Here is a 25,656-nt window from a genome sequence, read left to right on the forward strand (position 1 = left end):
ATTGTGCTCTACTGTACCACTATTTAGCTGTTTTGCTCTGGGGCAGGAGGAAACGGTTTGTACCGAGTTTAAACAGGGGGAAGGTGGCGAGGTGTGTGCCAGACATGTACTGCCATCAGGATACGCTGTTTTTATATCCAGTCAGTGGACAGATTTATTAAACAACAACCAGAATAACAACACAGGAAGTGGACAGAAAGTATGTTTTGAAACCTACTCTCTAAATGCTGTGTAATGGCACTGACACCCATGAAAACAAATGGTAGCATTCACTACTGGTCACTGCAACTTTTCAAAGTTACTGTGTTGAATGACCAATTAAGACATTCACCTCTGAAAGAACATGGCTTTAGAAGTCTATTACCTGTTTTATTAAACTATCTCTTCCTCATTACCCTTTCGTTTATCTTTTGCTGGGATGCCAAGAGGTCTCTTCAGTTTCGCTTTCATTCTTGCAGTGTTTAATTTTCCTGGCTTTGTGCACCAGCATAAAACACCCCTTGGATATAGAAAAGTCAAGAAAATCTCAAATCCAGGATTAACTTTTTTCTTTTTTAATTACCAAGTCTTTTCTGTTAATACTAAACCAGGATTGCTGCTTTTTCTTAACTTTTGACAGTGTCCTTTCAATTTGCAGAGATGTTACAGGCTTTGCTAAAATATAACTGAAGTTGAATGGTGCTTTTATTCCATTGGTTTTCACAGCCAAATAACGTACAACTATCGATTGAGTCTTTTTCCATTAAAGAAAAAGGTCTACAAAATCATAAAGTGCGTGGCCCAATCTTGTGCAGAGATTGATATGGTATCTCTCATTCAGCATCCTCACACACATACATACTTAGTATATTCTATACATGTGCAGTGCATTAACACAAACTCATCTAACTTATTTCCAAAGCTGCATAGACTCTGAGTTCTACTATTAAAAAAAAAATATCCAAAAACCATGGAAACAAAAATAAGTCAAAGTCTCACTGGCTATGGACCAAAATAGAAATGGCCGTTGGACCTACTCTAGTTAAAAGAAGAAAACACATAAAAGCAATATACTACATTCATTCAGTCCAGCACCCCAAAAATACTGGCAGAAAGCTCTGACTGCATTGGGGTACTTTTCTCCCTGCATACGAAGAGAAGAGCCAAGCCACAAAGCTGGCTCTTAGTTTAATCCTTCACTGACTGACTTATATCCACTGAACGCATCCTGTGGAAGTGCGCTGCATAAAGTACTGCCACGTTTGAAAACACAGGACAGAGAGATGGTGCCAGGTAACAAGCCCTCAGCTGCGCGTTGCAGGGAAAAATATCTGCAATAATGACAATAATCAGGCAGCATACTCTCATGTTAACTTCTAAACTGCAGGGATTTTCTTGAGGTTGAATTAAAATAAGCACACAGATTTATGCCTTAGTCATAGGATTTCATTCATGAACTACATTTCAAATTATTTTCAAGCACTTCCCTACCATATAGATTAGTAACACAACAACGTATCCGGTTCTGGACTGGAGAGTGAAAAATAATTAATACAAATAATGCTGCCAGTTCAGCATGGACAGGTTATGCCCAAGAATATTACTGCTCTTGCAAGGCTGAATACCCCCTTTGCAGTACTCAGAAATAGCTGTTCTTCCCTCATGACTACCAATTAAGAAATAGATGTAAAGAGAATTTCAGTAAGTCAGAAGGTACGCTCAGGAATTTTCCAGCTAACACATATTCACAAAATAAAGAACTAAAAGTAGGATGTTTGTCGAGGGTCATAAAATGCATTTCACAAAATGAATCAACAGGAAATCTCCTGGATATTCCTTCGCCTCAGGTTTACACGCATTGGCAAGACAACACAGGTAAGTTTACCCAACCACAGTTCATAGTTCTCAGGATTTAAGTCTGCAAGTTTTTCCTCATCTAGAATTTAGCATAATGGCTAAGTCCTGTACTAAAATAACTGGGGGGGGGGGGGGGGGGGGGGGGGGAGAAACAAAAAAAACATATCAAACTTCAGGAAAATAGTCAACCTTTTTGGAGTCTCCTTAGTAATGCAAAGTCTTAGCTATAACTATTAGAGTGTTTTATTTTCTGGAAGACTGTCTCAGAAATGGATTCAAAACAGACTTCATAAGGTTTCTATATATAATTTTTCTGATACAAGCTTTTCTGTGATGCACTTTGGAATTTAATATGCAATGGAAAAGTTCCTTCCAAGAATATTACCAACAAATCACGCATATAGTCTTGTGTTTAAAAATGAACTGCAATAATGCCTCAAAAATCTAAAAGTTGAAACACATCTCTCAACCCTCATGAATTATAAAGCAAATGCCCCATCTCTGCTTTCAAAACTGTCAGATAGGATATCATGCTTCTAGAAGAAATCACTGTTCTCTTTAACCTGACTGGTTCCATTATTAAGTCTTATTTTGATTACTTATACTCTCATTAAAGTATTGAGATGCCAGGAAAAGATTCTTTCAGTAAGCTATGGCTGAACCACTATTGATATTATACAAGGGATCCTTTTACCTTGTACTAGATGTTAAGAGTGCATCATATTGATCTAGGAATAAAAACCTATTCTTCCAGTAGTCAACCCATCTTCTCATCTCAGCACTTTAAAGTTTTCTCTGTTTGCTGTTCTGTTTTAAACAGAGTATACAGAACAAATTCTATTTCAGCTACGTTGCTATATTTAGCAAGAAGAAATGGTTTGCAAGCTTTTTTTTTGCTCCTTTGGATGCAATTCAGGTAAAAACAAACATGAATATGGCTGACTGTCAAATTTAAGCCAACTTTCCCTTTTTAAGTGTTAAAACTTGTAAGAAAAATCTATTTGCAGCAAAATCCCGTATTCATTTTGATTTCATATTCAGACTAACATCTAGTGCTAATCCTCAGATGGTGAATTTGACTGATGTAAATGCTAACGTAATACGCAAAAGATGGAAATAGAACGGAGCCTTGAGCACCAGAAAGCATACGTATCTCAAAAATTCTTCCCATCTTCACCCTGGAAGGTCTTGCAAGCTCATCTGTTCCCGTTGTAATGCTATATAATGATTACGCTTTCTCCTTCTAAACTCCTTTCCTAATCATGCATATTTAATTCAACTTTGTGCATATATCCTACAGTTTATATAGCCCTTCTAAAAATAGAGCTTCTGCATCCTGAATTATGTCCCTTGCTTTCCCTTAGATGCAGTTCAACATCGGTATTTAGATCAACTCTGGATTTGTAGGCAATTCATCCTGCTTACATCGCGATACGGGCTGGCCCTCCCGAAAAGAAATGTAAGGGAGCCTATCGTTCCACGATGCCATCCTTCCACGGAACTGTTTCGCTACGGAATGAAACTAACTTTAGACAGAGGAACTGGTTTAAACCTGATTTTATTGCCTGCGTTCCTAACCATTTTCTCCGATGGTTTCAAAGGAGTCTTCGTATGACTGCCTGCCTTTTATACCAGGGACAAGCCCTTCTTAAACCTCAGCTACTTGCGTGGGCTCCTGTTTAGCAGGATGATAACGTACGTTCTCTGCGCGTACAGCCACACCGGCACCCGTGCGTGCGCTCGGACGTGCGGGGAAACACAGGCCGGCCGGGGCTGAGCCGCACCGGCCGCCCCCAGCCGCCGCCCGCCCTAAGCGCGGAGCAAACTCCCGCCGCGGGGCCGGCGGGGACGCCGTGCTGCCGAGGGCCGGCACCCCGAATTCGGGGGCACCCCCCCGCACCCCGGCCCCGAGCGGCGGCTCTCGGGCGGCGACACCTGACGGCTTCGTGGAGCCGGCGGCGGCTCCGGCGCTCCCGGAGGCGGCAGTTCGGCGGCGGCTCCGGGCTTGGGGCGCGCCTCCGTGTGCCCGCTCCCCCGCCAACACCCCCCCTCCCCTCGGGGCAGGCCGACTGGCTCCCCGCCGGGCCGGCAGCTTCACTGCCCACCCCTCCCCGAGGCGGGCCCGCCGGGGCACCGCAGATCAGTATTTATTCGGCTGCCGCAAGGGACGGCCCGGCCCCCGAACCCCGTCGCCGGCCGGCTGCTGCCGGGGGGGGGGGGGGGGGGGGGGGGGCCCGCTCCCCGCCGCTCGGTGTCATCAACCCCCGGAGGCAGCGGGGAGCGCCCAGTTTCTCGATCCCTCGGCTGCGAGGTGTAACCTTAAACCGGCAACTGCCAGTTTGTGGGGATTTCAGTTTCCTGGAAACCGGGGCTGCGCCTTTTTCCATGAGCTCAGCGGGCTCTGCCCCCCGCGGGCGGGGAGGGAAGAAGGGGGGACCCCCGCGCCCCGCCGCTGCCCCCCGCCGCCGCGGCTCGGGGCTGCCCCTCGCCCGCCCGCTCCCACCCGCTGCCCAACTTTTCCTGTCACGCCAGCACGAGAAACCCCCGTCCGCACGCACGCACGCACTCACACACACCCCGGTGTAGTTTATAAATGACAGTTGCCTGTAGACTTTCACCAAACAAGCAGCGGGGGCAGCAGACTACAACAGTTATTTAATTAAAGACGTTTTGGAGGCTCCCAGAATAGCTCTCCACCTCTGAGGCGCGATTTCTGGTTTCTCCCCGCTCGCCGCCGCCGCCGGCCACCCTCCGCGGCCCGACCCACGGGCGCGGGTGGGAGAGACCGAGCCGGCCGGAGGGGCCGGCGTTATCCGGCTGCCCGCTCCGCATTGCACAGTCATCAAAGTTAAGTACGTGCAAAGGGGACGGGGTGGGGGGGGCGGGGGGGATCTGAGCCGAACTGTTTCCACCTAGGCAGGATCCGAAATTACGAAGCACACGCAGCCATTTCTGAGGACAGGGAAAGGGGGTGCGCGGGGTCCTCTGGCAGCCAGCCTGCCACTCGCACGCCTGCACCCCCGCAACCCGCCCGGCAAACCGGCCTGGCTGCCCTCGGCGGGGGCTGCGGCTGCCCCCTCGGCGGGGGACTCCGCTCGACTTGCCGCCTTGTGCCCCGAGTTGCTCCCGGGTGGCGCGCAGCCCTCCGCTCCTCGACCCTCCTCCCGCTCCTCTTCCTCACGAGAGGGGCGGAGGGGGAGGGAAAGGGGCTGAAAGGCACAGGGGGAAAAGGCTCTTTTCCCTGATTTCTTTCCTCGGCTGATTTCCCCACCCCACCCCCGCGAGGCGAACAGAAACACCTCCAGCTCCTTCCTGCACGCACAGGCACCACCTTCGCCGCCCCCGAGGAGCGCAGCGGCGGCGAGCGCGCCTCGCAGCACCGGCCGCCTCTTACCTGGTTGAAGGAGGTCTCCCAGGAGGAGGTGTAGTTGTAAAAGAAGGAGGAGAAGCAAGCGTCTTCCGACAGCCCGCAGCCAGCCATCCTCTGGGCGCAAAGCCTCTTCGGGAAGGCACGCGGCCGCCTTCGCAAACTCTTGCCTCTTGCGCGACCGGTGCCGGTGCCGGTGCCGCCGCCGCGGAGCGTGCCGACGGCTTCGCCCTGGCGGTGCGTGCGAGAGGGAGCGAGCGGCCGCGCAGCGAGGGAGGCTGGAGGGAGGCGAGCGGGACGCGTGTGCGTGTGTGTGTGCGCGGCTGTTTGTGGCGGCACCGAGGGGCCGGAGCCGGCGTCACGTGCGCGCGCTCACTCCGCCGCCGCCGCCGCCGCCGCCGCCGGCGGGGACGGGCTGCGCTACAGAGCCCGGCGCTGAACCGCCAGCGCCAGGCCGCCTCTCCATCCCCGCCCGCCCCCGGCCCTCCCCGGCAGCGCAGCCTGCGCAGGGAAACGCTGGGGGGTGCCTGCAGGACCCGCCGCCGCACCGCGGCGGGGAAGGAGCGGGCAAGCGGCGAGGCGCCTCCTCCCCCGCCGCGCCGGGGCAGCGCCGCCAGGGGCGGGCCCGCCCTCCCGGCCGCGGACCGGCCTCCCCGCCCCGCCCCGCGCCCAGCCCAGCCGTGCCGAGCCTAGAAAGTTGGGGCTGGCTTTCCCGCACGCGACCCGGGGCCGGCGAGGGCTGTGCGGTGACAGGCGCGGCCCCTGCCCCGCAGCCCGGGCCGGGCCGCCCCGCGACGGCGCCGGAGGGGGCGGGGCGCCACCTCCCTCCCGCCCGCGGGAAACTTCTCCTCAGAGTCGTCCCCGAGTCCCCCTCCCTCAGGTACAATTTCCCCCGCTCTCTCCTTTTCCGGTGGGGCATTTTCCTCACCACCCCCTTTTCAAAGAGCGGGAGAAAAGCGGAGTAACTTAATTTTTTTTTTTTTCTTAAGCGTGTCAGCGGTCACAGAAGCGGCGCCGGCACCGCGGCTTCCCTGCCGCCCGCCGCCGCCGCCGCGGTGACAAAGGCGCCCAACTCAGGAGGGAGCCCGCCTGGTCGCAAGGAAAAGCGAAACTGACGGCCCCCAAGCCGTCCTCGTGTTGTTCATCGGACACAGTGAAGTCACACTGAATGCAATGATACCAAAGTGTTTGCCAAACAATTAGCGGAAATCGATTGGATTACGTTGACCGTGCTGCTTATCCTGACTGCACACCCAGCACCTCAAGTGCGGTCATCTGACAAGGGGAACATTTTCCTCATCAGCTAATATCAATATCACAAAATTCAGATAATTACAAATGGAAAGTAAATTATGTAGATGGCAATTTTTTTCAGAATAATTGTTCTATTTCATATAAGAATATATGGTTTTCATTTTTTAAAAAGTAACATTTTTGCTTCCAAATTATAACTGGGAAGGCCAGTGGCTTGCAGAGCAGCACCCAGCACATTCATTACCACCCATAGCCGTCAATGGAGAAGGCTAGAAACTCTTTTCTGCCACAACTCTTGATCAAAAGCCTACTGAAGCTCCTCGCTTCCCCTCACCTGATATTTTAAGGAAGAAACCGCCATTTTGGAATACCCATGGAACCCTTTGTCCATTCTACTTGTTGAGGAAATCTTATTTTATTCAGTCTCCAAATGTGGCATAAGAACAGAATACCATGAAGCATACCCGAGTGTAGTGGAAACTAAACTTTTTTATGTGAGTTGACTTTGTCTGAAGGAAGGCTAGCCAAGAGTACTTGAATTCATCATCCAGAGGAACCTTTGTGACAGGCAGCTCTGTTCCACACAAGGTCAAAGAGCCTTTCGTCCTGCCCTAAACTAGGTAAAAATACAGAGGAAAGGATCCCAGCAACAATATGGAAACTACATCAGAACCAAGGTGTTCCCTATGTCCACAATGTTTTGTTTCTCAAATTGCTTTATTTTTTCAAATTTTCACTTTCAAATTTTCCTTCTGAGAGACTCCAGCCAGTCAAGGCTGCTCATCAGTGGCCCACAAAACTTCACGTGCTTTAAGAATTTATTTCAACTTTTCAGACAGCAACAATTAAGGCATAAAATTCCTTTCTATTTCACCATCCTTCTTGAATTGTTCTTTTCCCTCTGAGCGGTCAGCGTTTAAAGCATCTCGCTTCTAAAATTGCAAGCAACTTGACATTGCACGTTTCATCTTTGTACTAAGTCTTAGTGCATTCCATCCTGAACCTGTACTCCAGCATAGCCTGACCTCTAAGCTATTTATGCTGTTCAGGTAAAGTTTGCACTAAGATTCTATGGTTTGAACCAAAGTTCCTACATTTTGAACTGAAAATCCTACAGTTTGGATGCTTCTCCTTTCTCTTCTCCTTTTCTTTTTTGTTTTTCTTTTCCTGTCATGTCGTGTGTCCCCCCCCCCGCCCCCGCCCAATATCTGATGTTTTTGTACACTTCAGTAGGTGGCATTTACCCTACTTCCTCTGCTCTAGCGACGCACATACTATCTGCCCCTCCAATGCAATGATCTTTAAAAGCCTTAAAACAGATTATGGGTTCTTAAATGTTTGGGGGTTTTCTTATCTTTTCCCTTCATTGTTCCTCATCCTGCTGTTAACCATTTGCTCTAGCTCAAAATCTCTTCGTGGGAAGTTCAGAGAGCTGCCCCTGGGGGAGCATGACTGGTAGGAGGTTAAGCTTAATTGCACCATGATCAGTCACTAATGGAGCTCCACCTGTACTCTTTTTGTACAGCTGTGAACTACTCAGAACCTATTTGAAGCCGCAGCAGAGCACACTTGTGCTAGCAGCAAAACAACATCTGAAAACTTACTGATAGCATTATGTACTGCTCCTCCAGACCAGCTGTAGATGTTTTCAGTCAACCAGCCATTACCGATATGGCTGATAATTTAGTTGTCTATCGCACGATTTAGCACACTAACATCATTGTTACTGTGATGTTGGCGATGAAGCAAAAACCTTTGTATGTTACTTCTATTACTAGAAGTGTGTAACCAAACACCATAAAATCCACAAACAACCGTTGTCTGATATCCCTGTCTGCTAACAGCTCATAGAATAGATGCTAAGGTGTACTCAGTCCCATGGGCAGGAAGGAGTAAAGTGGAGATAAAATAAAATAAACTCTTGTAAAGAACTTAGAATAAATGGATTAATGCAGTGTGCAGGAAACAGCAAAAGCCAGGAGATGTTTGAATAACAGAAGTAACCTCAGGATAACCATTAATACTCCATCTGTGCTGAAAGAAAGAGGCCTGGTGCAGGTGGAACAGAGAAAACTATTCAAATCTCTTCAGAGGCGCACACAGCATAATACTGCACAGTTAGGATGTGCCAGAGTACTAGGCAGCTAGGAAGCTGCTAGAAAGGCACCTTGTTCAATGCAGTCTAGAATTTAATTTGGTTTGGTCTTTGCTTCCATGTTTGCAGCTTAAAGACTTTCAAAGTCTATTAGATAAACTAGAAACTGTTTTCTTTTGTGTATGTGTGCATTTGAGGTTGTTTTTTTTTTACCTGCAAAGCCTGTCTGGTATGGGAATAAGGTGAACCACGGTGAAGATTTGAAACTGAGGCTGGTCCTGTCTTCTCACAGACAGCACATCCTCATTCCCCTGAGGCTGGTGCACAGAGACAAGACTAAGGCCAGGGACTGCTGTTTGAGCCAGCAACAGATCTGGTATCACCAAGTGTCAAGTTTTGGGAGACACTTCTCAAAGAGTAAAGTACCCCATTGCTGCAGGCAAAAGCCAGAGCATCAGGAATGCATCTTTCCTTTCTTTACGAAGAGTGATCTCTTGAGGAATTCACTGAAAAGCAAGGCTTCTAGAGACCTTTGGTTTGAGAAGCATATGGAGAATTTGGGATAGAAAAGAAATTCATCTTCAACTTGTATGTTCCATGTAAGCAGGCAGATTTGTATCAGAACAGTCCCAAGCGGATCAGGATTCAACTCAGCTGTAGCTTCTAAATTAAGATTCTACAACACAAAGTGAGACTCTATGGCTGTACATTTTGTTTAGGTAGTTTAGCGTCCCTCTAATAATCAGTGTAGCATTTAAACTGAGTGCTGCAGTCCCCACTAATTTTAAAGCTTGTGATCATAAATACCTCAAAATATTTTATGGGTACTGTTCTTTCATTCACCATTGTCACTTTTTTTTTCTTCAAGTTGTCACCGTTAGCAGACACGTACTTTTTTATATTCCTGACTTTGCTAGACTTCATTAGTTCAAAATCCTTTCTCACAGGGCAAAAACCTATAACATCAGATATTCTAAAACAAAGTTAGAAGCTGTCCCTGTATCTTACTTGCAGGTGAAAAAAAAAAGTATTTCTACTTAGCCCATTCATAAGTGCATAAAAGCCTTTTAAAGTCAATTAAGACAGTCCATAAAAATTGAAGAGGAAAGGCTTTAAAAAGTCCACTGATAGGTTTTCTATTAGGCTAATACTTTAAAGCTTCCTTAGCACCTTCTGTCAAGTGATTTCATTTTGCTTTATGAACATCTCTGGAGCTAGGTATTACATCCTTTTAATATTTGAGAAGATCAACAGTTTAAGTACTAGACCCTTGGAAAAGTCAAGCAACATCATTAGACAATGTTTATAAAAGCAATTAGCCCCAGAGGAGCAAAAACCTACTTACAGCAGAAATAAGTGGAGATTCCAGAGTGTTTAGGTTTCTATTTAACTTTCAAGATAACTCATGCCTTTAATACAAAAATGTAACATTAGGCACAACTGAGAATGAAACCACCAGCAAATGAGAACACAGCAGCCACATTCACCTTTAAAGCATTATTTCAGTGTTGTACTTTTTTTCACTGGCTTCTCACTGTATTCTAGCTGAAATCCAGATGGCTTTTTTCACCCTCATGTGGCTAGACAGCCCTGTTCTGAGCTACCCGAGAGACCTGGAGTTCCCAGAACAGTTTCCACACATTGGATTCATCGGCCTCCACCACAAGAGCTACCTGTGCAGATTTTCCAATATTGGCACAACCGATCAAGGTTAATCAAAATACAGCTTTCCTGAGATATCCTGGAAAAACACTCCCAAACTTCAATTACCTGTCACGGTTCAAAAAAATGCAAGGTTCTGCTGAAAGAAAATCGCATTCAGAAAACTGAATGTCATTGATCAAAATACAGAAAACAGATGCTTTCCACCCACTGAATGGTGGTGGTGTTGGAATTTATCAGAGCCAGCTTTTCTAAAGTTCTGTTATACTTATGGTTGTATCTATCACTGTAGTATCTGAACACTTTCAAAGAGCACACTAAACTAGGTGACTAACATCTGCTCGTTCCTCCTCTCATCAAAAAGGCAGCAGTATTGTGTTGGAGTCTTCGCTGTATACGGTGACAGAAGAAATGGTTCTTACAATTAAGGCACAAGGTAGTGAGATCTGAGATGATTATTAATTACTGTTGAAATTTATTACACCATCTTGTGCTTACAGTTACTGCATGCTTACGGCACAGACAAGTTAAACCCTTGTTTCAGAAAGTTCAGTTACACCAAAGAAATAACTGGCACCAGCTTTGGCACTCATGGTCTTCAACCCAGAGCTGAGTCCAGGCTCTTAAGAGTCTTGAAGGAAAAAACCAAGACCTGGAATATAACTCATAAGTTCACTAGATGGTGAAGATAGCATCCGTTGTGCTTCATCCAAAAAACAGAGAGGTAATATACGTTAGATGGCTGACGGCTAAGATAGGATGGCAGCTCCAAGAAAGAGAGAACAGTAGAAAAGTATTTTTTTGTAAATGCTGCTACGTAAGACCCATCAGAAATGAAAAACAAGATTCTCTAAAGCCATCTAAATACAAAGACCAGTTGCAGATAGACAACTTAGAGAAAATGGAACATTTTTCAAAATGTTTTGATCTCACCATCAGGCTATTATTTGTTCTGCCTGAGTTCAAATTCAGTTCCTTGCTCTTCATCCACGAGCTAATCCCATCTAAGCATTGGGTCATCCTGGTAATTGAAGTTATGTGAAATAGGCACTGACTGAAGTGAAGCTGATTATTCAAAAAGAAAGAAAAATAAAAGTGCCAGGAGTTTAAAAGCTAGATTACATGAATTTTTGCTCATCTCAAAAATGCAGGAAATTATTTTCCTTGAATTCTGCAAGATCAAGTGTGCCACTGATTAAAACTTTGTCTACTGAAGGGGAAGAGCAGAACACTGATGAGTTTGATTGTCCTGCAAGCAAGATATTTTCAATGAGACTGTTAACAAAATGAAGCCACTATGATAATTTAATTCCTGGTTCAGGCCTTCAGCAGCTTTTCAACATGAGTAATCTCCATCGGTTCAATACCCCCAAAATTATAAATATCAACCAGTGAATACGTGCCATTCAAATGTAGGCAGGCATGAACTTACGAGGTAGTTCACATCTTCTATAGTCTCACCACCAATTAACAATGTAAATACATTACTAAAGCCCTATCAGATTATAACTTCCCTAAAATAACATTTCTGTGATTATGTTTCTGTGATTTCTCTGATTATAGTTATGAAGTAACTATATGAGGTAACTAATCAAAGTGGAGAAAAATCCTAGAATAACCCAAATTAGCAGGAATCAAGATGGTTGGCCTCTCGTGAGTCTCTGCCGCTACATCTGAGAACAACCCCACAGCTACTCTGCCTGCCCCGGGTACGTTCAGATCATATCACCCTGTGGTTTGCTAATAAGCAGAGTAGACTCGCCACTATTTTACCGATCACAGTAAAGATGTCATCTAAGAATGAATGTACTGAAAGGTACAGCGAGATCTCTTGTCATTGCTCAGATGATGAAAAAGATAAGAGGCTTCGCCATGCAGCACGTTATTCAAAGCTTCTTGATAAAGCAGTAGCACCTCAAAGTATATTACAGACATTCAAAAAAATATTTGGCTACCCCTTTGGCACTATACGCCATGCCATGTGGGGAGGAATGTGGAGGGGGGAGGAAGACGGAAGACTCCCAGTCACATGCTGTAGAACTCAGAAACTGCATTTAATTGTCTTTTGCACAATCCCAAGAAAAGCTTTGATCGAACAGAATCCCATTTTTACACAAGAAATACCACAAAGAGGCAGCAAACACTCAGAAATAATTGATAGATATTTCAAAGGGATTTGACAGATCATTAACTTTGTATTTCTTCAGTGACATCATCCTATTTGATGCATTAATATAAACAAACCTCACAAGGAGAAGACCTACTCTGAGCTCGGCAGGCCTTTGTACCAGGCATGGTATTGCAGCACGCAAGCACGTGTGCCTTCTGTGGCATATTGCCCGAAATCAAGGGAAAGAATAACTGTTTTTCTTAAGGCAGGTTAGAGCAAGTGCAATGCAAGGCCATTAAAATGTCTCTGCAAATCTTTACTTTTTTCATGTCGAAGTTTTGGAAGGAGTAAGAACAAAGATGTGCTGCTGACTTTGTTTCTAATTTAGGAAGCTCTGTTCTGAGTCTAGACAGCCCAGCATTGATAAAGTTGTTTTTATAATCAGATTAGTTTGATCAAGGGACTGCTAAAAAAGCAAATTAATTTCTGAAACCTCACTGTACCTAATGGGAGATCTAAACATTAGTCTCCTATCAAGCCAGTAGACTACAAACGGTTGGATTCTTAAGCTTTACTTGCAAAAATAATATTCATTGTAGGCAATTATTGTGTGGAGAATATGATTATGAAAGAGATCATGAAGTAGGCCATTACCATTTAATATAATTGAATATTTTCTTATTCACTTTTCCTCCCATAATTCTCCTCCAGAACAAACAGGATTTCTCTGGGCTGCAGAAAAATCCCAACTCTAGCGCCACGTCGGCAGTCAGCCACGTTTGACTGCGCTCAAGAATGCAGAGAGCCAGCATTGGAACGGGGTGTTTGGATTTACATTGCCCTGAAGCTCCTTGTTGGACTTACCGCTAAAGGTGCAAAGCACAGCCCCGATCTAACATCCAAAATGGAGTAAGTGTTCTAAGGTTCTTGTTTCCATTCCTGTATGGATTTTTCCTTAACACTGGTTTGCTTATGAGGAGAAGCCGCTCACTGCCCATAAGTTTACTGAAAATTAAATTACTGTTTTCACCGGAGAGGGTACGTATTATTTTGAACACCAAGACTGGAATTTTAAATTCTTGCCAGTTCTTATCTTTGATTTCTGCTCCTAATCAAATTATTTTTTTAAAGTATGTAAAAATAGCAGTCATTTAAGTTCACTTCCATTATATTGCATAACCCAGCAACTCATCGGAAGAAAGCAGCCAGGATCCTCCCGGACAGCTAGCTGCTCACAGAAACACTTCACGAATCATGCTGCGTTTAACCTTCTGCTGCCGTACGCTCTGCAAGCCTTTCAGGAAAGGTTCGCAGTGCACTGCATTTTTTTAAAAGAACGAAACTACCCCTGTCACAGTAAAAGGCTTATCAGTTACTTGTTAATCAACACGCAAAATAAAGCAACCGCAGAGATATCATTCTAAGGTTTGAAAGGCTGAGTTTAGTCTGTAACTCTTTAAAATCACACATGAATTTTGATAGTAAACACTAGCATCCTCATAGAGCTGAAAAGGTCCATATTTTTGAGGATAAAACTGGTTACTAAGATAAGCAGAAGCGGTTTCACTACACGGCTGAGTATTTAAATATAGAAAGCAGTCAGGAAGTAGGTCCCCCAGCAGCCCTCCACTCCACGGAGCCCGGTAAGCGCTCGATGCTTTAAGTGTTTATCGTTTCTGCTGCTGGAAGCAATGAGGCCGGGCACATTAATGCAATACAGCGATACGCTTACAAAATACACGCTGAATTCAAATGGAAGGCAAGAGCCTACTTTAGCTAAAAGAATAAGACCAACCCAAAATAATAAATGTTTAGAGCCACAGAAAATATTTATTATCAACATTAATTTGTGCTACGTTTTATATTTCTATACAACATAACTACTGCATAGCTTTCACAGCTGGAAAAAGCTTAAAAGAATCACTCGGAGCCGAGATGTACACAAATGAGAATTATTCCATCATCTGCCCGACATACAGTCTGTTCCTGAGAAGGTACCACATCCGAGTCAAAACTGCAAAACTAGAACACCTCCCGCCAGCAGCAGCAGCCCGTTACTGCTGCCACAGGAACAGGACTTCACTGCTGTTGCCATATTTAGCTTAATCCCTTGACACTGGCAGCCGGGATCTCCTTGATGCCAACCACTTGTCTCCAATGCATCCGTGCAAATCAGAGGCTGCCCAAGCCTGGCATTTGCGAAAGGGAAAGCGAAAGGGGGCAAATGCTCTCACATAATGGTTTTGTCCCAGTTTTAAAGCTCAGAACTATCTAATGTTTGTATTACCAGGGACTGGTGCCCAGTTTTGCATCAGAACAGTTCTAGGAAGCAAACTGCAAAAGCAAGCTACCAGTGTGAGATGAATGAGTAGAAAAAACGAACCAGGTTGGCCAAGCAGATAATTTTTCCCCTCTCTGCTTCACATACATAGTCCTGAAGTTAAATAATTTTAAAATGTCAACAGAGTACCAATACAAGGTTATACTTCTAATAGTAAAAGACGTTTATTATTAAAACATTCAGCTGTTCTAAAAGCAAGGTAAATAGCTAGTCCTCACAAATTACAGTAAGTGAATAAACTCACGTACTTTAGAATACAACTCTCTGCTTCCTAGTATCATGGTGTGGGATGGCTTTTTATTGTTAAGTTGTCCAAAAATGAAGCAAACTCCAGCAATCTGGTTACCATTTAATAATTGTAGGTTGACTGTAAGGAAGGAAAACTCTTTGCCCTTCAACTTTTTTTAAGGCTTCTTTTTAAATGACATACCAAAAGCTAATTTCAGCATTTTTTCTTTACGCTGCATTTCTTATGGCAAATCATTAGCTGGTTCCAGTACGGACTGTGCAGGCAGCACACAAGTTAACAGCGTTTCACAAGCCCTGATCCAAACAGGGAGGCGGTGATCAGAAATCACGGCATTGCTCTCAGGCAAAGCTGACCCCACCAGCACAGAGCGCAGCAACACGGACTGGCCAGTACCAGCAGCATCTGGACGTCAGTGAGTGAGTGCAGGTACAGCAAGCGAACCCGTTCCTGCAACCCCAGAAGGAACCTCAGCGCCTGCCTTTTGCACTGGTGTATATACAGAGCTCCCAAAAGCAAAGGTCAGGGGGGTTTATGACATCAAGACACAGGGAAGCATGAAGTCACCATTTATTCTTTTCTCTGACAAAATTTCTAAGTGCTAGAAAATCCCTATAAATCTAAACACAGTGTAAGTGGTCACTTCTTTATGCCCCCATCACGTCACTAGCTATGTACCTAAACACAGCTTTACGTACCCAGCCATCAGTAACTACTTCTCTAACACACCCAAGCACAGTTATGACCTCACATCAACATTAGCCCTTTACTGCTTTGAGGTATTATACAGAAGCGCAATTAAGATGGAAGACTCTTATCAAAAAAATGTACTCCTTTCACTTAGCACTATTTTCCTATCACCTAATCAATTCTACATTTTCAAAAGTCCCATACTATAAATAATTTTATACAAACCACCTATTTTCAAAAACAACCAGAATGCTGGTGAAAACCCACTCTAAGTAAACAAATCACTGCTCTTCCTTTCAGATTGTTCCAGAGCAGGCAACCAACTAATCCCAAGGGCGCAGTTCCTCGGTACTCCACAACAAGCACGCTTACACCCTCCCTAGCAGCCTGGACTCAGCTCCGAAGCGACACCAGGGAGGCAGGGAACGCCCAACAGCTGGAGCCGGCCAGGGCAGCTGGCCTACTTCACCCTGCATCCCTCGCTCCGCAGGCCAGCGGGAAGAGCCACAGGGTCTTTCAGTCAGCTCTGGCATTTCCCAGAACAAAATGCATGGGAAGCAGAATTTCTACTGGATCTTAGCAAACTCCTGTATATTTTGCAATTTCCAACTCAGGCCCTCATTTACTGCAGCCTGTGGTACAAGCAGCCAAAACCAAAGCTCTGATGACAAGCAGTACTGCGGGTGTTCTTAACTGTTCTAGGAGGAAGGCAGCGACCTTCATACGCCCACCAGTGAAGTGGCCTCTTTCCTGCACCTCCTTCATGGGCTCCTTTTGTTTCTCTGGGCAGCCTTTTTTGACAGTTTTTCCACGAGAAAAATGGGAACAAGGTTTTACCTTTCAACACTTAACTTAGGAAAAATGAGGGCTATTCTCCAAAGCCAGTTCTTCTGCATGCATCTGTCATAGCTGAGACAGCCCTAGTTAAGAAGAGGGTTCCTGATCCAGTCTCCACTGAGGTCCTAGAAAATGTTTAAGAAGCCACGCTGGCCCTTTTGTAACTCCTTCAGAGAGGGCCACTTCTCAGATAGCTTGCTCCCTCCCCACTGCTACATGTCTCCGAAACAGCATCCTAAAAACCTGCAGTAACTCTAAGGTGCCCACAGTGATTTAAGTGAGTCTGTACACTACTGCCCCAAACCCTTAGGTACCCTGAGTTGCTAGAAACCAGGCTTGCGCAGCCGGGGACCTCCCGACTCCAACCTGAGGGCCCTCTTCCGCTGCACGACTGCTAGCAAAGGCACGGCCACGTTCTTTGCACACACAGCCCTGTATGAGGAAATGCTTCAGTCCTAAAGCATTGCAAGCACTTTGCTTGTCAGTTCTTCTGCCAGAAAAGTATTTTCCAGGGAATTGCAGTGACAGACAAATGTCACACAAGCATCAAATCCACTCGGTTCCCAAGACACTCGAGCTTCAGTACCTCCTCGATGTGCTCGCTCCCAGATCCCAGTGGGATCCCAGGAGCCAAGCTGCTTCCCACAGCTCACACTCCCACAGCCAAGAGGGGAGAGGGCACCTGGCCTGCTCTGTCCCTGCTGACAGCTGGGACACCGGACAGACAGCCTTCCAATTAAGCTGGTGACAGGAGTGCTCCCAGTGCCTTTAGGTGGACTGCACAGGTGTCAGACTTAATTGGAAGATGGGAGGGTTACACAGCTGCCAGAGGACATCAATTTGGCCTGGAGTATTTGCATTCCTGGTAGCAAAGATAGAGGAGGATGAAAGATCCCAGGCTGGCCGTCAAGGCCCAGGCTGAGTTTGTGGGTATGACAATTAAAATATAAAACAAACCAGGCCAAAGTCTCCCCCGTGTCAAGCTCCACTCACAGCCGTAGCCATCTGCTCCCACGTTCGCAAGTACCAGCTACTGCAGCTCCTGCCAGCTGGTTGTGGTGTCCTCAAGGGGTTTCATGCTGAGAACTGGCTGTGTTCGTGGACCTTGCCATACCTGGGAAAAGTCACACAGAAGGTGGTTCTACACCAATTAGCTGAAGGCTGCACACCAACGCTAGAAGAATTCTTACCTGGGAAGCAGCCGTTTCTCAGCATTCCACAAAGCAGCTCCCCCACCCCCCGAAGGGAGACAAGCAAGCCATCATGACACCCCACATCCTGAACCCCAGTTACCCTACAGCAGGAGCTTGTAAAACAAACATTTGTACGTTTAAGAATACCAGTCTGAAATCAAACCATTTAAACTCAGGATCCCCACATTTTAAAGAAACTCTTGTAACTACAGTCAGAAAACTTAATTCAGTTCAACATTTTATGAAGAGTTGACCTCCCTCCTTCTGACTGAAGACGTCCCAGGGCAGCAAAGCCCAGAGCCATCCTGCAATGCCTGAGGACAGGCAGACGCCCCACTCCCTCGCTTGTCAAACTTTGGGCAGACTCATGAGTCCCACTGGGTACTATAAATTCACCCAAACTTTCATCCTCAGATGTGGTTCTTTCACAATACTGTTTTCATTACTAACCAAAAAAGTTGTTTCCAGAACTCTACTCCCCCTCACACAAACAGCATTTTAGAAAAGAAGTTGTAACTAGAAGAGAATCCTCAAGTTTCTTGATTCCAAGTAATTTTATAGCCAACTGCTACGATTTGTATAGGATACCCCAAACATCAGTGCTTAAGATTAGTCTTGTAACTGAGGTTAGCTGCCAGCACTCCAAACATAACCTGGTTTTGGTTCAGCCTTACAGCTGAACACAGTTCCCACACAGTTCCCACTCTAGGGGAACCCGTTTCAGCAAGAGCTGCTCCAGCTCCTCTTTGCCACAGGGACTAAATCTCCGTGTATTCTAGGGAGCGGAAAAACTGAAATCTGACCAAAGATGTGAAATCAGACTCACAGAACAGTTTGGGCTTGAAGAGACCTTAAAGGCCATCTTCGCCAACCCCCCCCCCCTGTGGGGGCAGGGACACCTTCCACCTGACCAGGTGGCTCAAAGCCCCATCCAACCTGGCCTTGAACACTGCCACAGATGGGGCATCCACAACTTCCCTGGGCAACCTGTTGCAGTGCCTCACCACCCTCAGAGTGCAGAATTTCTTCCTTGTATCTCATCTGAATCTACCCTCTTTCAGTTTAAAGCCATCACCCCATGTCCTCTCACTACATGGCCTTGTAAAAAGCCCCTCTCCAGCTTTCATGCACCTGCTGGTACTGGAAGGCTGCAATAAGGTCTCCCTGGAGCCTTCTTTTCTCCAGGCTGACCAACCCCAACTCTCTCAGCCTGTCCTCATAGGAGAGGTGCTCCAGCCCTCTGGTCAAATCTTAGCATAAATTCCACATGGGATTAGCTTTCCCAAATTGAAAATGCTGTCAAGTTGTATTTCACTAAAAATCACCACAAGATTACAATCGTGCAATGTAATTTGACCTACAGTGTCACTGAAGTATTATTTGTGTTGATCTTAAGCTGTACCTGAACAATCACCCAGCAGAATAATCTCTAACTGGCCACAGACACTTCACTTTACAGGACTTGTCACTACAGTTTGGTCCAAGAAATATCCAGGCATATGTTTGAAAAAAGGTCTCCAAGAAATTCTGCATGCATTTCATTTTTCAAAAAACTTCTTGCATAATTTAAACAAGTTTGCAAGGGATCAACATTTTATGTATCACTGATGTCACCATACCTGCAGTGGCTTAAGCATCTAAACTTTTGATATTAAAATATTAAACTACTGCCATATCTATAAAACAGCAGTTTAACGGGAGACTAACTGCCTTCTCACATTTTGATTAAAACAGAAATACTGACATACTGTGGCAAAAAATTAGTATAAATAGACTTTATTGAAGTCAGTACCTTTGTACTGAAGCTGAAGATTGTGTCTACATAAGCACAAGTTGTAACATTTCACAACTTCTAAAAGGAATGTCAACAATTACAACGATCATGCATACCATGGTCGATAATCACATTTTTAGAAGCATTTTCAACCATTTCTAAAGAAATGCTTATAACATTGTTATATATAGAACTACTTTCAATAAACTGCAAAACATTGATCAGCTTTTCCAGTATGAGCTACAGTGTCAACACAAAAGGGAGGCATAAATGTTTAATTTATGAAATCAGAATGGAATATTTACTGTAAAGAAAAATTAAAAAGCTTTCAAATAAAGGCCATTATTGAACCAAAGTGAAGAGCACAACTTGAACTTTGAATCCTCTCATCTCTTAAAGCTGTCCTCTGAATAACTTCAGTTCAAAGCATAAATTCAGTACTGCGAGTACTCCTTGGACTGAAGTTTGGCAATGATGCGATCCAACTGTCTCTTTGCTTCACACTGTGGAAAATTGCTCATGTCATAATATTGAGGGGCAATTTTCACCAGCCTGTCAAAAAAGGAAAAGTTTGTTACTAACACGCGAACCTTAAGATGCATCCTACAGAAATTCTACAGCTGAGGGAAACAAAGGTTATCCGTTTCTGCTCATTCTGCGATTCCAAGGTTAATGGAAGATCACACACATGCGCACACATTGACATCTCGTTCCCAGGCTGTGCAGGTGCCCAGGTCCAAAGCCAAAAGCAGGCCCTGGAGTCCAGCGAGACACTCCTGTTCAGCCAGACAATCCTTACAGACCCACGCTGCAGCTTCAGCACACGCCACAGGAGCCCACACAGTCACAGCCGCTGCCTGATGTCAGAGCCCACAAGCCACAGAGGTCCCCCTGCGTATCCCTTTGTGCAAGAGGACAGCTCAGCCTTAGCCGTTTTACGCTTAGAAATGCAACCAAGACCACAGGACTCTGCTGTAGGCTATACAGTACTTGGTCAGAAAAAGATTTCGAGAGGGCAGATTCAAACACATTTTCCATTAAAATACTACAGAATATATATAATCTGGATACTCTATGTTTTCCAGCTTACCAATCTTTAAACTTTGTCTGAACAGAAGCAGTTTCAATAACAGTTGAAGAGCCTCCCACGTCCCCAAAGCTTACAGCTTGGCCATTGAAAAATGGGCAAGATAATGCCGATCTCCACATGTCTGCAGAGGATCAGGCCTCTGACTTCCTCAGTAGGCACTCTGTTGACTAACAGGTATCATGAGGAGGCAGGTTGTACCAATATTACCATCTCTTTCCTTCATATATTGAAGCATTGACTCCTGTTCAGATCCTTCTGGAAAAATTACAGACACCTACTGCCAAGAGAGGCCCTAGGTCTTGAGAACAGAGGCATCTACCACCATCTCAACTTCGGTACCCAAGCGGGTGCTAGGACACATCCCCAAACCTAGCACCTCCAAGAGCTCCTTCTCAACAGGCTTACTAAAGTACCTGGGTTTACGTCAAGTATATCTCTGCGCACAGAGCCCAGGCATCCAAGCTTCACACACAACTCCCACAAAGAGAAACAAGTATCCACAAAGAAAACTTTTAGTGATCTGCAAGAGCTCAAGTCCATGCCGTTGCCATTCCCCAAACCATTTTAACAATATTAGCTTCATGAGAAGCGGAAGGAATTACCCGAGTTTAAGAAAAGGAAAAAGAAAAACAAGAGCTTTACAGTAGATCACGACTGTTTGAAGACTTTTGGCTTACCATTCTGGCTTGATGTCTGTACATGTCCGGATGTAATTCTTTGTGGTAAGGACAAACTCATTATACAGCACCCATTCTGGTTTATGATCAAGAACAGTGGAAGGATGCAACTGCACCACCTGGTTATCTTTTACTGTTAAGTAATGCCCTGTTCGTTCCAAATGTGCCACCTAAATAAGAAGACATTCTTTCATTACCACAGGCAATTTTACAATGAAGTGATTTCAAGCTGTTCAGCGTTCTATACAAAACGTAACACCAACTCTCACACCTTATCTGAACTTGGTGCATTACTTGACCACTTCAACTGTTCAGGCTTTTTAATAGACAATCAAGACACAGACGTTTTGCTAACGGCCATGGTACATGCATATCGTAACATACAATTCAAGCAACATACAAAGTAGTTATCACCCAAAGAGAAGGATCATTATTAGAACAGCAGCAAACAAATGCATTGGCAGGGAATACTGTATGGGTTCGTAACATCACACAAAGCCAGCTGTGATCTACTACAGACTCCTCTGCCTCAAGCACGTCATTGCAGGAGCTACTGTGGGACCGGTAAGCCGCAACATTATCCTTTCAATAATGTTTCCTTTCGAGTTTGCATTAGCGCAGTGTTTCAGCAGTAATTTTACTGATGCACGTATTATTCTGCAAGTCCTCTCACACACTAGGCCTGAAAAACAATGTGTCAGTCCAGTAAGAACGGGGAGTTTAGTATGTCAGAAGTAGGAACAGTCTTGTTACAGCATGAGCTTCAGAGCCGGAAAATATAGGTTCAGCAACACAATTCTGCTGCGACCTTGGTGAAAAATCAATTAACCTCTCTCTGACCAAGCTTCTTGCTCCATGAAAGGGAATAATGTCTACCTCGCCGAGATGCTCAGATACCTAGCTCAGTAAGACTTGGTAAAGCAGACAGTTATCCTTAGAGGGATATCCTCTGTAAGAACAGATAATCTAACAGAACAAGTAACTAAAATTAACCTTTTGATAATGGTAATTCAAGATGACCTCAGTACTTATCTTATTACATACACACACAAAAATACTATAAAAAGATTAAGCAGGACGGACAATGGCTGAAATATCTCTGAAAGACACATTTAATTAGATCATCGTTAGCTACTTTCCTCTAACAGACTGTGTACTTCCTCATTTTCTTAATTCTAGGTATAGCGCATCTTTTTTTCTGCCTAGTCAAAGGTAAATTCCATCTATTAGATTAAAATCCCAGGATTTCTAAAGCAACAGCTACCTCAAAAGTCAGAATATCTCCTTAGAAACAGATTACTTATTGAGTAGTGTGCTTCTCTCTTATTTTATAACATTAATATGACATTATGTGTCATATAATATAATAAAATCACCCAAGATTTGAGAGATTACACTGCTACTTTATTTCAAGTCTGGGGAGCCAACAGAGGTTCTTTTAACAGAGATTAACAGTGCACTGTCTGTAATAATTTAGGCTTAATTTCATCCAACTCAATCCAACATTTGCAAAATTAAATAGCAGTATAGCTGCAAACCAGCCTAGACCAGAAACTCATCTGTCACAGATCTAGCACAACCGCAGCACATATGTTGCTGTGGGATTATGCCCCTTTTTTTTAAAACAATTTCATTTTTCAGATCAAAAGTAAAGCACGCATACAATATTTGGGTGCTATCAGTTTCTGTTCTTCCTCTAAAAGGACAGAACAATTTCTTTAGTTTTCATTCTAGAGAACAGCGTGCTGTTAAATTTAAATCAATAGTTTACCTTTAGCACCTCAGTCTCACTCAGCTCTATTAAAACAGTTAAGTTTTACCATCTAGCTTTCCCAAATACATCAACTTCCTTTTCCATTTCATTTATAATGATAGCAAAGAGTTGCATTTCTTCTTTGATTGATTTCAAACTAAGTAAAATGATTCTGAAGTAACGAATGAAGCATACTCAAAAGAAGAGACACTACAGAAAAGTACAGTCAGCTTGTCATTTCCAGGGAAGGCCAGGGACTAGAATAACCCCATTTAAGAAAAAAATGTTTCCTTGGAACATGGATATCAGGGATAAGTCACCGTTAAGTAGTTACACACTATTGTGATTTATTTCGATCCTGAGCTAACATTGAGCCACAGTATTTATCCTTTTTAGATGTTTCTATTAAGGATGCTTGTTAGCACACAGATTGGTAAAGAATTTCAGGTCCAGTAATGGCAACACTCTATAATGAAACATGCACGGCGAAGCTGTGGCTCCCCAGCAAGCAATGACAATCTAACTGTCGGCCGCTACATCTTCCTGCTCCCCCCTGGCCTGAGCTGTTTCAGCACAGCTGACAGAGCCAATTCTGCTGCTTCTCTGAAGGTGTAAGTGGCTTGCCAGATCACTATGCTGGAAGAATTTAGAATGGGCTCGGGCAAGCACCAAGGTTGACACAAGGGCACGAACAAGGACACACGGGAGGCAGCATATACACTTATCGCAACCAATTCCAGTGCCTGTAAAATACAGCATAGGGGTGGTTGGGCCAGATGTCCTCCAGAGGACCCTTCCAACCTCAACCGTTATTATGGTTATTTTTTCAGAGTACAAAAGGCACGAGCTTCCATAGAAACCACAGAATCATACAAAGCATGTCTATGAAATGGGCTCATTCTCCAATAAGCAGCGGTAGTAAGCAAGGTATTGGGGAACATACTTGAACCCTGAGATCACTAAGGGATTTGTCATCTGTTATAAAACACTTGTGAATTCAGCCACCTGGACAAAGAAAAGGGCTGTAAATGGGAGAGAAAAGCTATTAACACTACTGACTATCTATCCAACATACGGGGCTACACAGACATGACACTAAAAGGGTCAGACAGCCAATCCAGCCCATGCACCTCTGTAAGAGGTCACTCTGCAGGCTGAGAAAGCCCACCTGCTGATGATTTAGAGACAATTATAGCACCTTCATCAACATGACATCAACACAACAAACATCAACATGACAAATCCACATGGAAACAGTGGTCACCATAGAAAAGGTTTTAGTTCAAGTTCTCATAATGGAGGTTTCAAGGATATCACAATTTTATTAAGAATGACATACCATCATCTGCAATTGTAAGTGTGCTACGGCTTATGTATTACTTACCATGTCACTGAACCTAGAGGGGCTCAACCAGGGGTCTTTAATCAAAGATGGAAAACACTGTAAATCCAAATGCATGTAAAAGGGCAAAAGCAGGAATAGCATCACAAGATCCAACCTTTTTGGATTTAAGGCTACAAATTTTGGCAAGCTAGTCTTGACAGACTGGTTAGAGGAGTGATTGTTTCTTGTCTTTTTGAACACAGAATGCTAGGATGCACTGAAGGAGCAAAGTTGGTTGGATTTCTGCAATTTCCGCTTGCAGAGCATGCAATAGTGTTTCTGAAGCTATTAAAAAGTTTTAAACTGTTCTCGTGCATTCTCAAAGGGCAAAATGAATACCATTAAATGCACTGGTGACAATCTTCATGTCATAGGTTTAATTTATTGCCATTCTATTATTGTAGGGGCTTGATTAAGTAGACTTCAAAATATACAACATTCTATACACAAAACAGCCCCAAAGACTGAGTAGCAGTAAAAATGAGATTTTGATTAGCAGTCCAATCATCTGACACATAACCTCCTGCATAGCACAAGTCATTTAATTTTATCCTCTGTAGTGACCCTGATATACCCTGTTTGACTAAGCCACGTCTTCCAAGAAGGGTTCATGATTGATTTGAAGACACCACAGGACTGTGGTGGTTCTGCCACATACTGCAGTACTTTGCTCCACCTTTAAATTTTGATTTAAATTTTCAACTACCAATTCTCGTTCTGCCTTCACTACTAGATTGGAAATACAATTAGAAAACCCTAAGTTCTTAAAGGCACCCAGTAATACCAGTCTCAAAAAAAAAAATTTGCTAAGAGGAACATGACCCATCTTTAAGATAGTTTGGTATTTCCTTGTCTTTTCCAATAAAATTTTAACAGCTTCCTTAGCTTACTTCCTGTAGTACAAGTATTTTTTGCTTAGTCTTTACCACAGTTATTTCAGCTACATGTTTATTAGCACTTTAAAAATAACAGAAGTATGAAAACTAAGCTTAAGTAAATAATCATCTATACCTAGTTCTGGAGTTCTATTGCCAAATTAAGGTTGTGTTTAAGTTGTACTGTTTTCCAATCCCTCTCCCTTAAGACAGGATGTGTCTAGCACTAAAGGTATTGAGAAAGTAGTACTTCTCTGATGTATTTTACTTTCAGTGAGCAATTTCTTAGTGATTTTGCAGCCACTCTTGCTCTATTTTATGTATACTTTGCATGTTCTGATGTGTGATATAAAAATAGTTACTGAAAAAAAGCCAATAAAAGTTTTCCATTACAAAAACAAGAAACCGGGAACATCGCACAAAAATTTTATAAGACACTCTTGCCAATATCTATCCTTCCAGAAGCTTTTC

General features: G+C 44.2%; 2 protein-coding genes across 2 annotated transcripts in view; both read right to left on the reverse strand.

Moving 5' to 3' along the window:
* Positions 1-5,536, reverse strand: part of PPARGC1A (PPARG coactivator 1 alpha) — a 370,016-nt gene extending 364,480 nt beyond the window's left edge. The window contains exon 1 of the mRNA XM_064449231.1: positions 5,231-5,536. Within this exon, the coding sequence (XP_064305301.1) occupies positions 5,231-5,317 (87 nt within the window). The 5' untranslated portion in view covers positions 5,318-5,536. The remainder of the gene's footprint in view (positions 1-5,230) is intronic.
* Positions 5,537-19,392: 13,856 nt separating this feature from the next.
* DHX15 (DEAH-box helicase 15) overlaps positions 19,393-25,656 on the reverse strand; it is a 49,109-nt gene continuing 42,845 nt past the window's right edge. The window contains exons 13-14 of the mRNA XM_064449232.1: positions 21,174-21,343; positions 19,393-19,958 (exon numbers count right to left, since the gene is read on the reverse strand). Of these exons, the coding sequence (XP_064305302.1) occupies positions 19,841-19,958; positions 21,174-21,343 (288 nt within the window). The 3' untranslated portion in view covers positions 19,393-19,840. The remainder of the gene's footprint in view (positions 19,959-21,173; positions 21,344-25,656) is intronic.

Source organism: Phalacrocorax carbo, chromosome 4, assembly GCF_963921805.1.
Source record: "Phalacrocorax carbo chromosome 4, bPhaCar2.1, whole genome shotgun sequence".
Lineage (NCBI taxonomy): Eukaryota > Metazoa > Chordata > Aves > Suliformes > Phalacrocoracidae > Phalacrocorax > Phalacrocorax carbo.